Genomic DNA, 17,795 nt, shown 5'->3' on the forward strand with positions numbered 1-17,795 from the left:
CCCTTGATTTAGATAATGACAATGAATGTCAATTTTAAGTGTCACTTGTTCATGTATATCATCTTTATTTGTGGGCACTGTTTGCATAAAGATCTAATGTTTCCCTCTTTAGCAAATTCAACAATTTCCAAGTGGAGTACTTACTTTTTCACATGACCATATATCTATATATCTATGTCTATGTCTCTCTCTCAATATTTACAGTATATATATATATATATATATATATATACCACTCTATATACAGGTATATATATATATATATATGCTTCTTCTCTGCCAAATCAAATATCATATATTCTAACTGTAATACAGGTAGGTTTTTGTTTACAGATTCCAATAAACGTTTTACTACTTTACAGTATAAAAATACATGATTTGTGGCTTCTATTTCATTACAATAAAAGCAATTATTACGGCCCATTTCAACCTTAGTAAGTCATTAGAAATGTATGTATTGGTCAAACCTTTAAATTGTACTTGTTTTACTTCTGGAAAAATAGGAAAAGAAATATATTCTGTTCGAATTTTAACCGAAATATTTTGTGTATAATCTTGCAACCGATCTTCTTTTTTACACTTTTCTGGGTATAGTTCATTACTCAGGTTATCCTAATAATTTTATTATTGTATTTTTTACCTTCGAAGTTTATTTTGCCTAAAGACAACGGCTATAATTAAGGAATTGTAACATATGTAAAATACCCTTTTACTAGATTAACTAAAGGTGAAGGAATCGCTTTCAAAATGATTTCTATTCTTTTACTGATTAATGTAAACTGAACTTTATACCCAACTCTTTTATGTCCAATGAAATCCCCATAAAAAAACACAATAATGAGTGTACTGCACTACATATTGCAATATAGAAAGCAGGATCACTAGGTGGCAGTAACGCGCCATTGCTATTGTAGATTTCTGCACAATAATGTCCTGGCTATCGACAATACTGAAAAACGTAAATAAACATGTGTTGAGTCTTATAAAAGACGGAGTGATGAAATTAGTAAAACTCGCCGATCGCTTTAACGGAGTTGTGCTTAAAAAAAATAGAGGAGGAAAATCTACCACTGAGGTTTGGCACAGAGACAAATGGGCGTGTCCTGGTGTAGGCGAGGTAAAAGGGGTGGGGTTAAGCGGAGAGGCAAGGCGGTGTCAGAACGTCGCGGCGTTGCGCGAAGACAGAACAGAAACGCTCGGCTTGACGACGCGGGCGGGGGGCGGATCAACAGCAACTTCAGAGGGGACATGACTGAGAGCGCAGGGGCGCGCAATGAAGCACCGTCGGCCCTCCGCCGAGGCGTGGGTAATAAAGTCACCGTGGTGCTCGGAGCTCAGTGGGGAGACGAAGGCAAGGGCAAAGTGGTCGACTTGTTGGCCCAGGAGGCGGATATCGTGTGCAGATGTCAGGTAAGGAGGGACTTGAAGAACCAGGAAGGAAAGCATAATGCTTGGAATAAGTGAATGGTAATCCATTACCCCATTGCAAAATAGAAACATAACAGTCATGGTATCCGTGAAGAGCAAAGATGGAAACTAGAGTGTGAGCCACGAAGTGCGCCGGCCGAAGGTGAAGACGCTCCGAGTCACCTTGACTCCCGGCGTCTCGTCTCATCTCATCTCGCGTCGTGACTGGCAGGCGGCACGTGCGCGTTGGGAGTGCGCGAGGAGTGGTGAGAAGGCTTCCACCTGCCCTCGAGTGACATTTTTTTGCCCGTCTTGTAACGTTTGTTTTACTTCGCTCTTCGTCGGTTCAAATCCATTCGTTCTTTCCATAGTGTTTAGGAGCCTCCGCCTTGCTATCTTTAAGTTCTTCTTTTTTTGCGAGGTGTCATTTTATTCATGGATTTAGTTTTGAGCGCTCAGGTCGCAGAAGAACGATGGTGTTCGAGAATCGGGATAACGGTTATCACACGATTAGGAAAAGCTACCCAGAATTGTGTCAGTTTTACCATGTCCAAATGCTTACAACTGCTAGCTCGTGTATTTTTGAGTTGTCTTGAATGAGGGGAAATAATTTGTAGCTAGAGAACGCCTTTACAGACATGGGTAGAACATACAACCTAAGTGCAGTGGGTCCAGCGATCTTTGTTACCACCCAAACATTCTACCTCCCTGTCATTGGTACAGTTTCAATTTTTAAGTAGGACAGGCAAAGGATATAACACAGTGGCATACCATTGGTCATCCAAAAGGGGGGTCTGCTATATTTAAAAGCTTAACTCGGTCAAAAACATATTGCAATGCGAAAGAAGTAGATTAAGGCTTACTTTAATGAGGAATGGCTTGCTTTTTCTTCCAGTTTGTGTAGATGTCCTCCGTTTTGGCCAAGTCTAAACTTGCCATTAAGTCCAGTTCGTTGTTATAAAGGATAAATTTGGTATTTTTCAACTCAAGTTGTTTTTTCAGAAGCATGGTGTATATATGCATTTGCCATGAGAAATTGCGTTCCAGTCACCAGTGTTTCTTTACAGTGGTGGCAATGTGGCATGAAGCGGAAACTGAAAGTCTTAATTAAACTTGCCAGATATTATTAGTATTTTAATAAATGAAAACGTACCTTTCGAACGCATGTTTGTGACAACAAAAATGATCTGTAAGTAATCAGTTTATCACATATTCCTGGTACTGTTTTTCGCATTACGTTTTCTTTTTGTTTGTATGAGCTGTCATATCCGTCTAAATCAAAACAAGACGAAATGCATGGCATGAACAGTTTACTGTGATTTGGTCTTTTGAGAGAAATCCACTCCTCATGAGATTAAGTTATTGCGGTAGACTACAAGTGCTGAGGTAGCATGCACAACTGGTTTTCTTGTATGTTTAATTTATAATTTTATGTATAAATATGTTTACGTATTTGGAAGGCATTCTTTCAGAAGAGCCTCACATTGTGCTTTTTTTTTTTTTTCTGCCATCAGCCCTAAATCCTAACGATTTAATCAAATTAATCAATTTATTAAACAGTTCAAAATGTATAGATCAATAGAGTTAAATCAAAATGTCCATCACTAAGCCCCAAAAGCACATGGGAACCTCCATACAGCAGCACCCTCCAGTGGCTACATATTAAGATATGTACCATGAAGCCCTGCAGGTATCTATACAAGGAAATTGCCAGATGAATAGATGGAGAACAGTTTGCTCCAGGAGATAGATACCATATTAATCCCAAGGGGAAATTCACATACTCCAGCAGCAGCGTATTGATAAAAAAAAAAATATTAAATTAAAGAGTGATAAAAAATGCAGGTATAACAGACAATAACTTTGTATAATGTTAACATTCCCCCCCACCCAGAGTGGAATTGAAGAGTCGCATAGTGTGAGAGTGTGGAGGAGGAACGATCTCCTCAGTCTGTCAGTGGAGCAGGACATTGACAGCAGTCTGTGGCTAAAGTTGCTCCTTCTGTCTGGAGATGATACTGTTCAGTGGATGCAGTGGATTCTCCATGATTGACAGGAGCCTGCTCAGCGCCCGTCGCTCTGCCACGGAAGTCAAACTGTCCAGCTCCGTGTCTACAATAGAGCCTGCCTTCCTCACCAGTTTGCCCAGGCGTGAGGCGTCTCTCTTCTTAATGCTGCCTCCCCAGCACACCACCGCATAGAAAGGGCGCTTGCCACCACAGTCTGATAGAACATCTGCAGCATCTTATTGCAGATGTTGAAGGACGCCAGCCTTCTAAGGAAGTATAGTCGGCTATGTCCTCTCTTGCATTGAGCATCAGTATTGGCAGTCCAGTCCAGTTTATCATCCAGCTGCACTCCCAGGTATTTATAGGTCTGTACCCTCTGCACACAGTCACCTTTGATGATCATGGGGTCCATGAGGGACCTGGTCCTCCTAAAATCCACCACCAGCTCCTAGATTTTGCTGGTGTTCAGTTGTAGGTGGTTTGAGTCACACCATTTAACAAAGTCCTTGATTAGGTTCCTATACTCCTCCTCCTGCCCATGTGACAGGTATCTTAACCTGCGTGTCTTTGCCCTAATTTGGTGTAGAGAATCTGTGTCCTGGCATTGTTTGTTGAGGTTTTTCCCATTTATTGAATATTTGAGCAGTTTTTATGTTTTTTTTTGTGAGTGCTGCAATTTTACGTTTTTTTTCCTGATGGCTATCACTCACAGTATTTATAGTGATGACATCCATTGCCAGTCTTAATAGTAGGGTGTTCCGCAGTACATTGCATCATTCATTATCCAAGCATCAGATACTTTTTCTAACAATAAACTATGAACATTTTTACAGTTAGGGTCAAACAAAAATTGATAGTAAAAAGACTTTACAATATATATATATATATATATATATATATATATATATATATATATATATATATATATATAAATTGATTGTAGTCTATGGTGAGTACACTGTTAGTCAGCTAACTGCCAAATAATGCACATGTCCAAATTAACTGTGCAGCTACTAGTGAAAAATGTCGATTGCTGATAATTTAAAGTTTCATATCATATTTGGGTGCGATCTTCTGTTTTCAGAAGTTGCTGCTCTTAAGTTTAAATTCCAAGAAAAGGTTATTTAAGGCCAGTTATCCTTACAGTGTGTTGAACCAGGGAATACACTGGTCACAAAGGAATTGTTATTGTACCACTCAGGTTGTCCCTTTTCATATTTACCAAGTCTTTAAATTGAAATGGGTGCTTGATGGTGGATCCAATGAAGCAAAACGAAAAATTAAGCAAGAAGCTTCTTTAGCCTACTCTTGGGTGTGTCAGTTTCAGGTAGGAGCTCCAGTCAGTGGTCTGTTCTCTCCTGAGTGAGGTGCTGCATTCTGGGAGTGTCACAGTGTGCGGAGTCTGTTTCACCCCGTGGGTGGTTTCTCAGTGCTGTGGGAGTAAACGGAGATATGACCATTACTGACCGCACCCCCTCATGTTCCGGTGTGGTTTCACCCCGTGGGTGGTTTCTCAGGGCTGTGGGAGTAAACGGAGATATGACCATTACTGACCGCACCCCCTCATGTTCCGGTGTGGTAGTTCTTGTCTCAGATGTGCCTGGAAGGAAAACCACAGACTTGCATTCATAACAAGTAGTAACGTTAACTGACAGACTTGGCACAGACCTAGATATACAGTATAGCCAATACTTGCTTGCATCTTCTGTCTGCTTGTCCTGCTAATAGCGGAGATCAAGTAGCAAAAAGAATTTTCTGAAAGGTTTAATTGGGCTTCATTTTTTTCTGTAAGGACATTGTGGTGGTGTTATTTTTAGACAAGGACGTGCATCTAAAGAACAGAGAGTTTGATTTTAAAGTTGAATTACACTATCAAATGTAAATGGTATGCATGTCTCATGGGTCAGTAACGTTTTATTTTCTTAACAAAGAATTTAGATATTTGCCTTGAGCACGGGCAGCTAATACCCTGTCTCTATGCGAGTTTTAACTTCTGCAGGGCTATTTCAATTATTTTATATTAAGTCTGCCTTTTAACAAACAACAATCAAGTAACAACACATTTCCATTCTGTTTGCATCTTTTTTTATGGTCTGTGCTGTTGCATCACCTTAGTAACCTCAAGCTCCTGACAGAACAAAACAAAATTCTGTGCTGTTCTTTTTCTTGCTCTCAGGTGGATATTCCTGTGCTGCTGGTTTCAGTTAAAATGCCTTTATCACTGTAGTCATTCAGGCTGCCAGTATGTCTTGTATTGTTTTCTTTATTTTTTTTAACCGTGTAATTAAAATATGAGAATGCAAACTAAACATACACATGCAAAAACAGTCATGCTTAAGGATAACTGTGACATACCAGTCATTAATATTCTTAAGCTCTGGCTGCTTATCTCTAGTATATCTATGGTACAGTACCAAATAAAACTGATAATACAGTTTGTGGTCAAACATTAACCGCTTGGTATGCAGTAATGGCAGCAGGGCTAGGATTTGTGAATCTAAGCCATTTTAAGTAATAAGGAAAACTTTTTTCACAGTTGTGTCAATGGATGCTTCAGCAATGAGAAACAGTTATTTGTAAAAAGAAAGACAATGACACTTTAGTCCTTATTAGTTCCTATGTCGGGATGATAATTTTGTACCACTTTTTTTACTTTGTGTTTTGTGAATATTCTTCACTGTCTCTTTCTTACTTTATTGTCTTCTGTTTCTTTCAGCCACCTCCTAAATGTTTAATTTCATGTTGGCACAATTTTTTTTTTTTCAAAAGCCAGCAGTATTTCAATAAAGATTAAATAAATAGCACTTCAACATGCTTTGTCTCTAAGCAAAGAATAGCAGTTTGTTAGCTATAATGCAACTGAACATGTACTGTACAGTATAAAATGACAATTGATGTTGATGCAAAGTGTTACTAAAATATAAGAATGCATTGTCAATGTAATATTTAGATAGTCAAGAAGTTATTGCAGTGTTTATGTACAACTTTATAAATGTAAAAAAGTTATAGTAAGTGACCATGAAATCCAAGTTTCACTTGTTTGCATAGCTCAAAGTTAAGTTTTCATTGTATCTCATCCAGCCTTTTTCATTAACAAAATTACCAATCTCTGCTTTTAAGAGTTTGACTCAGTGGTTTGTTTTATGTTCTTTTTGCCTTCTTATTCATCCTTTTGCATTGACTGGTACTGATGGATTTCTGTTTGGAATCCTTCCATCCATTTTTAAACCCACTTATCCTGAGCAGGATCACAGGGAAGCTAGAGCCTATCCCAGGAAGCATTAGGCACAAAGGCAGGACCAACCCCTGTACAGGGCAATACACCTGGCCTTAATTCCATCCTATATGTGAAAACACTGTTCAAGTATAACAAATATGGTATGTCTCCTAGTTCAAAGACATACCGTGCTACCCCTCTCTACACAACTACTTTTGCTGGTGTGTTGTTTTTCTTGGGTGTTGGCTAGAATTTGATATAGTACTCCTTATCCTATTCTGTTAATACATTGTGTAGCCTGCACAGTATGTCCTTTGCTTTGTATTCAAATGTGTTTGCAATAAAAGTGAATTTTTGAAGTATTTTAATTGCTTCTCTATATTTCCAGGACAATGAGGATGTTATTTTTTACTTAAACTGCCTGATTGCCTTTCAGTTTACTTTTTACATTCCTCTTCTTTTATTTGTCATTAATTTGATCTGCCAGTACCACTCTACACTTGTACATTAAACTGTATTTTCTTGTCTGTTTGAACAGTCTTTGCACCCTCCACGTTATTTGCTCTTTTTTTTTTAAATCAAAAAATATATCAAGATTACTCACTGTGTTTGAATTAGTTTTAATTCTAGGGCTAGTTTTCAGAAGAAGTGATGCAATCATGTAGAACATTCTTTATTTTCTCAGTTCATCAGCTTGTAGTTTCTTAGACCTGTGTTGCCAAAGGCTTCTAGTTTCATTGCCGCCTAAAGTAGCAAATTTATTCTTTACTTTGTCCATTCAATGATGAACACCATTTTCAGTAAAATCAAATACCGTGAATCACTCTTTCCATGCATAGGTTATGCAGTTACCTCAGAGTCGTACAGTGAGTTACTGGCAGGGACCTCCATAGTTAATTGTACAGGAAATTAACCACAGTAGGAAACGGTGCCATGTGGTTTTGAAACCGTTAATTCATTACGCTCCTTCTGAAAATTGGAGAAATGACCTGAGAATTTAAATTTCACAGAGTAGCACTCTCAAAATGCACAGTAGCGAAGATATCAGGGCTGAGGAGTCTGTAGATAAATCCTTCAACTCTGACTCCTTAGTTTCCGGTACTTCTGACTCCGACTCCTCCGTATTTAATATGCTAATGAATTTTTCATGTTGATTGAAGGAAGGCAACATACACGTCATTTAACCTCAGAACTACTGGCTAGGAAGCTGACTGTCTACCATATTAGCCAGTTTAATTAACAAAAGACCAGAACCCCTGAACACACATCAGGCCATCCCACACACCTCCACCTACATCATTACACTTGTTTACACTCAAATGAACTTGTTAAACACATTATATCTGAAATAAAATGAAAACACTTTTTGTAATGTACCATAATCCGGATTACAATATGTGAATGTCAGGTTGTATAACAACTCAGCTGAACTTCACACTAGTAGTAACACAACTATGCACTGGGCTTTATTCTTACATCAGAGAAGTACTTAATTATGACTATTGTTTGTGAAATGGGACATTTGAACTTGCTCTATTTTTTTTCATTACAATCTCTTATATATATTTCTCTTCTGGTTCGTCCTGCTTCCACTTCAAAACCGGTCCCGCCCACACGCAGCCGACACAGCATTTCTCGATTCCTATTCGTCCTCTTCCAAACCCTTCCCCATGCTGCCTGCGTAATACATCCAACAAGTACTCGAGGTGTTGCCACAACGGTAAAGTAACTTTACCACCTTTGCGGGAGGCACCTGTGTCTTTACAACAGCTTCTTACACAGCAAACATCAGAAGCTAAAAATGATCATGAACACATTCGAGAATACAACTCTTCTCTAGTGTTTGCTTCCATGGGTGCATACATAACTCAACCTCCTGGCCACGGACCATATTGTTTTAAAATACACGAGCAAATTTATCACCAGATCTCTCCACTATACACTAACACTTCTACCTGTCCAGGATATGGACAGTTGTATGTTTTTGACACAGCTCAAGCTACTGAAGTATGCTTACAAAATAAAGCAAACTCTGCATGCTGCGAAAATTTACTTCTCCAGCTAGATTCCATGCTCAGAACCATCAACCCCTTCACTAAATCATACAAACACATGCATGAAATCGCTCAGTCCAAACATCTGAACGAATGGTTTTCAATGAAAACCCTAAGCAGGCTTTACGACGATACAATGCCCCGACATGTCACACCTATGTTGCAGCAATTTTTGTTGGAGAAGATGGCGAACCGCCTGCCGAAAGGAACGTTTGCATCTATCCCATAGACAACTCCTGTAAACAGATTTCCATGCTCAATATGAATTGCGATCCTTTGGTTTACCCACTTTTATTCCCTTACGGAATCATTGGCTGGCACAAAGATTTACAACATGTTGCCGATAAAAGAACCGCCAAGTGAATAAGGCTTACTGAATGCCAATTTTACGTGTACAGATTAGCAATGAGGACTACATTTAGTATTTTGCACTCCAGCGGTAAACTATTACAACAGATTTATATGTTAAAACAGAGGGCGCACGTCTGAACTATCTCTTATTACATCAACAAGAACTGCGCGTGGAACAATACAAAGGACTATCAGACGCACTGCAAGCAAACGCTGAAAATAACGTACGTGTAGGCAAAATGACCATATTACCATCCACATTTCCAGGAAGTCCAAGATACATGCAACAAAACTATCGGGATGCCATGGCCATAGTACATAAATTCAAAAAGCCTTGATTTATCACTTTCACATGTAATCCTGCTTAGCTGGAAATTATACATGCGCTGTCGGATACCCAAAGACCAGAGCACAGACCTGATATTGTAGTACGAGTATTTTGGATTAAGCTTTAGGAATTACTTAGAGACATTCTACAATAACATCTTTTTGGGGTTGTTATTGATTATATTTACATAATCGAATTTCAGAAGCATCAGTTGTACGTGGCTTTTTCTAGGGTTAGATCTTTCAACTCATTATCTGTCGTCTCCACCAAAACACCTATTCACAGCTGCGTCTTTCAAGAAGTATTTATTTATTCTTGATTTCTGAATTCCTTTCTCACCGTTTTCTGTTCCTGTTCTTACACCGCCGTATGGTATGGCGGGCGTAAGCTAGTTTAAATTTATTTAGAGTCGGAGTCGGTACATTTTTGCCAACTCCGACTCCAGGTTCCCAAAATTGTCTTCAACTCCTCGACTCTGACTCCAACTCCACAGCCCTGGAAGATATTGCTTAAGGGGGTAAATTATATGCTCTGCTCATGGTTCAATTTAATTCGTGTAATTTTATCAGAAATAAATTGTAAAGATGGTTGAAGACTACCAACTATGAGCTGTAAAACTCAATGAAAATGTTTGAAGTGTTTTCCCAACTAATTGTACAATTCCATGCTTAAAGTATAAAATGATGGCCAAATCTTTTCTTGCAAATACCAAGACATGCAGCTTCTCTGACTTAGTCTTCACTGGTAGCTTAAGATATGCCTTTCTTGACATTTTGGACATTCTCTGGTGGCAGCTGAGCTCTCTGTGCTATTATTATGTCCTCTGCTGTAGAGAACACCTGCTTGCTTGGTATATACAGTACAGTAGTACATTTGATTTTCATCTTTACTTAGTAGTACGGTTTAGTGATGTAAAAGTACTTTTTCTGCTCATGTTAATTCCTTTTCCATTTCCACAGTTTAATCTGTTTGAAACAGCAGCAAATTTATAGAATTTCCATAAATATCCTCCACTGTGGTAATGTTTTGAAGGGTGGGATGGAGGTTGTGTCCTTCTCAGCAGTTCAGGCCTCTTTAGAGTTAGATGTAGACATACTGTATAATTTCTGGTCTTTAAGTGTGTTTTAGTTCTGATCCTGGCATCCTACTTTATATAATACCTCCTGTTTTGAAATTTTTTTTTTTTGTTCATAAGAATTACTTGGGAACATTTTGAAATCATCTGTTTTTTCTTTTTATTATCCAGCACCTCCTGACTTGCCAGTATAAGAAACCCCGCACATATGATCTTCCATTTTTGGGGTTATCTTCCTGTTTTTGGCACTCTATAAATCCAGAAAACCCTACTTTTGAGATAATTTTTGGACCATATTTTCTGCAGAAAATATCTCCCTTATTGTGCATTGTTCTCAACAGCAGTCCTCTAGAATGATTGCTTGAGAGAGCAACTAAGTTCCCAATGCCTACTATTCTGGCCCCTGCTACTTCTATACCCAGTGACTGAGTATTTTCAACTGAAGAGGATACTGGCACAGCAGAGAGGTCTCTACTTCATGCAGAGAGATGACATTCTCATTTTTGTAAGGGAATATAACATTATAAGGTCTTGATAGATCCAGTTAGGACTTACAGGTCAGTAACGCATTCAAACAAGAAATTAAAGGACAGCTATTGTTAGAACCATGTTTAATGTTAAACTCACAAAACAAAAAGATACAATTACATTTGGATGAACAGGGTCATTATTGTCACATGTTCAGTGGAATTCAAAATTTGCATATGCTAATTAACATGCAACACATCTTATGTTCCTGCAGTGCAAATATTTTATGTTAAGATTATTTTAATTAATCATTTTAATTTACTATGTAATAAAACTATATAAAAATAAAAGGTCAGCATGTGTGTCTATGTGTGTGTGTGTGGGTGTCTCATTCTTCTAAGCAATCTGATTGGTGAGTTTGTGTTTGGTTATGTGACCGAAAGACAGTCATGTGCTGGATTTAAAGCCGGCGTGCTGGCTCTGTAACGTGGCAGTGCTAATCTACTAAGCTGATATGTAATTGCATTTAAACTAAATATTTCAAATTTCCTAAATTCACGCTTGCAACCATTTGCTAACTGCTCCACTTTCTTAAAACTGCAGAAAATTGTACTCTGACAGGAAAGAGAGAAGGGCATAGTATGGATTAAAATATAACTTTCTCAGCATATTTTATTTTACATTCTCTAGGATCTTTTTGTATTACTTTACTCAAGCAATTTTTCCTTGGCAAGTCTGATTTTTTTTTTTTTTTTTTTTTGGCAAAATGAGTGGAAATCTCAACATGCAGAATATAATAATTATTTACAAAAGTTAAAATAACAGTTTATTTGAAAGACTGGCTGATAAGTATCTTCTGAAAATATTTTGTACTACTGTAAACACCAGAAAGAACAAGTTGTGACATTTAAAAAAAATCCTGCAATTTTAATATCAAATTGCATTTTAAACTTTAGAGTTTTGCCCACCTTCCCTTGTGTTAATTTGAAAAATGAGTTTGAAGCCCTGTTTGTGGTGATGATGCTCATTAAGTGTAGTTTGCTTGTCTTCTCCCTTTTATTGTTGGGTTTGTTACCATAGTCTAAAGATATGCAGATAGACAGCTTGGAAGTATGGTCAGGGTATGCATTGATTCTGCTTTGTGAGTGACTGGACAAGCTTAAGCTTGCATGTGTACTAGTAGTATTGTCACATATATAACTGTGACGATGTACTAAACACAAAGTGTTAGAAAACTTGGAAGGAATAAAACTGTTTTCCATTTGTATTAATTTTGTACTTTAGGTAACTGAAAAATTATCCCCCAAAGCTCTGCTTTTCAGTTTAATTGTTGTCTTTCTGTGTTGGTCTTTTTTTTTTTTTTTTTTTTTTTTTTGAAACGTGTATATTAATACTAATTCCTGATTTGAGTTTGTTAAATGAATGACTTGCATGCATTGAATACATAACCCTGATTGTAATTTAAACATCTGTAAAAAGTATGTGTCAAAGATGCTTTCATATAGTATTTATTGCATCAAACATTTGGGGACTTAAGTAATGAGAAAGCACAAAATGAGACATTTTACAGTCATTGCTCTACTAATGTTCTAAGGAATTATGCTTAGTGCATTCATCAAACCAAAAAACCTTCCACATTTGGCGTCGGTACACCATTACTATTAGCTTTTGTAATGCACTTCAACAAATAAGCAGAGATGATAGCCTGCTGACATACTAATTTATTGGTCCGTTTTTAAGTCCATTCATTTTTATGTAGCTTGCTTCCTTCTGATTGAGACAAGTGTGCTGGCAGGATGAGGTTTAAATGGAGGTGCTGGCTAAGTCAGTTATAATGTTCCTTACAGAAAAGAACATGGTTTAGCGTCCACTTGAAGAATCACACTTACATGAATTGGTTACAATGAAATATGTTCATCCATAAGATCATTCTTTGATACCAGTCATTTTACTTGATTGGCCTTTTGAGCTTTGTATATGTCTGTCTGCAGCTCCATTCTTTTATGGTTGCTCTGATACAGTAAATGCTAAACTTAATGCTATTTTGAGGTTTATGCTTGTGAAGAGTGTAAGATTTTACTCAACATGAGATCTTGAACCATTAGGCAACAAGTAAAAAATATTTGATATTTATTTGTTTAATAATTACTGATTTTTTTTAATACTCATTTTTTAAATCGGTACAACCTTCCAGAACATTTATCCAATTCAGAAATGTTTTCACATTCACATTAGTAAATATTAAAAAGCATGCTGAACAAAGGCCTTCAGCAAACTGTTTTAGAACCTGTTCTGCACTAATGGATTTTTGCCAGATCCGGTGGAAACCTTCACACAGTTCCTCAAAGATTTTTTTATTTTTTTTTTAGTTTTAGAAGTATATAAGACATCTTTCCCATTGTGTAATTGAAGAGTGGGTTAGTATTCTTCCATTTGTTTATTTTAAGTTGGAATACGAGCAGTGTAGTATGGAAGATTTCTGCTGTTTATAATTGCAATATATTAACCCATCTAGTTTTTACTTCAAATAATGTGTACAGTTGTCAGTTATGAGTTTAAATTTTTGATGTATATTATTGTTTCACCAATACATAGAGATTGTCCTTATTTGCTTTCCTTATAGTCCTGTTTATCTCTGACTGACTGCTTCTAAAGATGAATACCCTGATGTTCTGTATATGCTGACACTGTAATTGCACAGAGAAATGAGCCTGCCAGTGAGTGAAGAAGGGTAACTGCTCCACACAGGAAGAAGAGACAAGGTGGTGAGCTGCATGGAAAATGAAATGCGAAATGGACAAATAAAACTTAAGCAAAACTCAAAGAAGACATGGTTAACAAGTGGATTCTTTGGGTTCACACAGTACTCCCTATTCTGTCGACTTCATACTTTATAACATGCGGTAAAATATATACAAGTTCAAGCCAAATTGGATTGTCAACTGCTCAAATATACATAAACTTGGTGAAATACTTGTTAAAGTGCGGAGTACTAAGGTGTCTTTTGTAGGTCCTTTGTGTGTATTTAAAATGCTCCTTGCCATCTCCCATTGGAGTTGCACAAGGCATAAAGAGTTGGGAGAAGACACAGAGTAGAAGCCATGGAAGTGCTGTAGCTGCTCTGGAACGGTCTTGGAATTTCTCAGGAGGTGGTGGAAGAAGTTTCTAAAGATAGTGACTGGGTCAGCCCAGTTTGTTGCCATTGTAACACAACAGTGAAGTGAAACTAAATATGGCCAGGTCAGGTCAGGTTAGAAAGCATGCACTGGTACAGCGTATTGCCGCATTACCACAAGACGAAACAGCTCGGGATCCTGGTTGGCAATCCTCCAGGAAGACACCTGGTCCAGTAACACCGGAAATGACCCTCTATCTGCCGCAGCTAGGTGTTACGTGGGCATCTCCTTGGCCTGGTCCAGCCACTCAGGTCCTCAACGATGAGGATCCTGCAAGCCAGATCACCCTCTGGGAATCACGCCATATGGCCGTAGTGACTTAACTGACTCCCCTCACAATGCAGGTAATGTGCCTCATTTGGGACTCTGTGAGCAACCGCTTGTTCGACACAAAGCCAAACCAGCGGTACCCAAGGATTCTCTGAAGAGAGACATACTAAAGAAGTCCATAATATAATGTGATGGTAATGAAAAAATGATTATAAAGACATGGAACTTGTCAATATTTTTTTTTAAAGTAGTATGTTTTAAATCATAGATTTTTTTTTTTCTGATGCATTAAGTGTCCAGAATTTGATTCGGAGCATGTATGTGTTGTAGTATGTAATGTATATGTGTGTGTGTATGTATTTATTTTTCGTCCCCCTTTATTTACGCAAACAATTTGTTTGGAGGGTTGTATTGTAAATATTTCTGGGAGAAGTGTACTGTTCAGCAATTCATACTTTATTAAGTTCCATCGTTAGAGCAGTTATGTAAACATTTTTAATCTATAAATCTGATTTTTTTTTTTTTTTAATATAACTTTTTTGTTTATGTTGGATTACTTCAAATGTTGTTTAAACCACAAATAATGTTTTATGTGATAGTGTCTGACAGTCTTTTTCCAAATGGTTGCTGACAACTTGGGACTTTACAAGTTATGTTTTATGGTCGTGTGGTGGTCATTCTCAGTTAGAGGGTGTTTTTTTTTTTTTTTTTTCAGTTCATCATGGGTAAGGTTTATGAGTTAGGTGAAGGAAGGCAATCCTTAATATTAAAATGAGGAATCAATGTATGGCTTTGACTGTTCAGCACATATACAGTAGTAGACCCTTGATTCAGTGCACCTTGTTTACCTCGGTGAAATGTTTTGCACTAGTATTAATAAACAGTAGTTTTCTGCCTGGAATTTTGTAAATGATGCTCCAAATTCTGTGCATTCTGCCAGGTTATTTTGAACTCTCATTTTAGTAAACATTAATTCAATATGAGCTCCCTCAGTAAATAAAGTATTTTGTTTTTTTATGGAAAAATTGTGCTGAAGAAAATGTATTTTGGAGTTATAAGCTATGTTTAAAAAAATAAATAACTAAAAGCAGTAAATGTGCACATTTCTTTATGGAGACTGATCATATTCTGTTTATATAGCATGTTTCCCAGTAGATGGGCTGAGAACACTTTTTAGTTTTTCATATTTTTAACATAATATAGGAGAACATAAGATAAACATGTTGGTATTAAGTAACAAAACACACTTAAGTATGATTATATTTTTTATTAAGATATATAAGCTAAGATGCACAGTAGTACAATTATATATTTGGTATATTATTTTTACAGCATTGGACAAATCTAAATAAGCTTTTTTCAAAAGAACTAAAATATAATTGGCTCCCTTGTGGTAAAGGTTTAAAGCTGTTTACAGTTGGATGCCTGTGACATTTAACAGCATGTGTTGGGGAGATGCTATGTTAAGTAAGATCATGCTCTGAGCTGCCCAGGTCAGTTTACCAATGTCTGCACACGATGGATTTGAAACGGAAGCAGTCAGTGTGTCCCCTTACTTTAAAGTTAGCATGTTGTGCATTTTACATCTATAGGTTAAGTTTTTTCGTCCCATTATAGATAACTAAACTCTCTTTTGCTTTGTAACTTACAGGTGCCTCGTACTCATTGCAGTTTGCGCATGTGAAAAACATACATGGAAATAAAAACTGGATCATTGATTTTTCCTTAAGTCTGAATAAAAATTTTGGTTAATCATACTGTAGTTAATTATCTGACTTTAAGTTTGTGTAAATTGATACTATGAATAAATTAACTGGAGGGCATTAGTGAATTTTTATGTTTACTTTTTCTGTTTCTTACTGCTGTGATTTTTATTTTTACATAGATTGCTGGTACTGTAAATAGGAAAAGTACATGTAACTGCATATAAGGCAATCCAAACCACTTGTCTGTTATGTAATTCAGTAAGAAGTACAACACTGGGGGCCTAGCTGCTGAGCTACTGAAAAGGAGAGGCATTATTTTAGTGACAAATCTGTTGCAGTCAGGGAAATGATCACTACCACAACCCATGATGATGATAATTTTTTTTTTTTTGATTCCTGATTAATTTAATGGCTGTTTTTTGTTTGTTTATCTTAATTTTTGAAGTTTGGAGGGGGGTGGTTAGAAATGTATTTTAAATAACACATAATCTTTTATTAACAAATTAATAAGTGCAAAAATGCAACATTGAGCTATTAACACCAGAGGTTTCCAGTCCAGTCACTACTGTTGTAGTGCTTTATCCCAGACACGTTGTCCACTGATTCATAACTTGTATGTACATCTTTCTTCTCTTGAAGAAAAATACCCTGCTGTGATTACAAATGCCAGATCTGAGTTAAATTCTTAATGTTCAAAAGAAAGTTTCAGGTCCACTGCACTCCTCTCAATCTATACTGCTGTCAGGTATTCTCAATCATTTTCACTATTAAAAATATATTTAGTATCACTAGTCATTTTTTGAAACAAATCAGGTAGATGCATGTAAAAGGCAAAACAAAGCAAGTAATTATAAACAAAGTATGTGAAACTCAGGTAAAGGCAAGAATAAAAGTCAAAAATTTGGCAGGAAGTCAAAACCACACAAGACACGAAGATCAATAGCAAAGCAAGTATTTATTTATTTAAATATTTTGTTTTCTGTTTAAAAGATGTATCCACACATCGGATAAAACTTGGTGCAATCACTGATCTTTTATTCCGTCAGGGCAATGAATTTGAGGTCATGACCTTGGAGACCACTCCCCTAGAAACGTGGGATGTGACCCTAACGAAGGTTATGCAAAATGGCATCTAATACAGAAAAAGCAGTGGGCATGTAAAATTCAGCCCTGAGTATGACAATCAACCTGTTACAATTAAACTTTTTTACAACTGCTATTCAAACTTATTTCTTGAAACCTTCAGACCCTCAACAATTTCCTTCCTTGGGAATCCGTTTCGTCCCATGTTAAATAAGTTAGAGACTGATAGACTTGAACTTTCCAGTTACTGATGTTGAGCTGAAAGAGCTCTGGGTTCTTTCTTTATAAGGTTTAAGGATATTGGTATTAATAATAAGTATGAGTGTGCGAGTCCTGCGATTAAATGATGCTACATTCAAGGTGGGTTTCTGTTTTGCACCCGGTGCATCATGGATAGGCTACAGCATTCACGGTGCCAAATTAGACAAAGCAGTAGAGATGGAGGATTTAGTCATCTTTCTATATAATATGCTACCGTGGCTGTTCATTTGTCTGTCCAGGATTTTAAATCACCTGTAGCTCGCAAACCGTTTCACCTATTGACCTGAAATTTGGTACACATCTACTACAGTGCAGCCGGAAAGTATTCACAACTGTGATTTCTCAGTTTTTTTATTTTTAATAAATTTGCAAAAACCTCAAGTAAACTTT

At 37.0% G+C, this 17,795-nt stretch overlaps 1 protein-coding gene across 1 annotated transcript in view; it reads left to right on the forward strand.

Annotated features, from left to right (window-relative positions):
* Positions 1–1,136: 1,136 nt before the first annotated feature.
* Positions 1,137–17,795, forward strand: part of adss2 (adenylosuccinate synthase 2) — a 64,402-nt gene continuing 47,743 nt past the window's right edge. The window contains exon 1 of the mRNA XM_028820157.2: positions 1,137–1,410. Coding sequence (XP_028675990.1) covers positions 1,249–1,410 — 162 coding nt within the window. The 5' untranslated portion in view covers positions 1,137–1,248. The remainder of the gene's footprint in view (positions 1,411–17,795) is intronic.

This window comes from Erpetoichthys calabaricus, chromosome 15 (assembly GCF_900747795.2).
Source record: "Erpetoichthys calabaricus chromosome 15, fErpCal1.3, whole genome shotgun sequence".
NCBI lineage: Eukaryota > Metazoa > Chordata > Cladistia > Polypteriformes > Polypteridae > Erpetoichthys > Erpetoichthys calabaricus.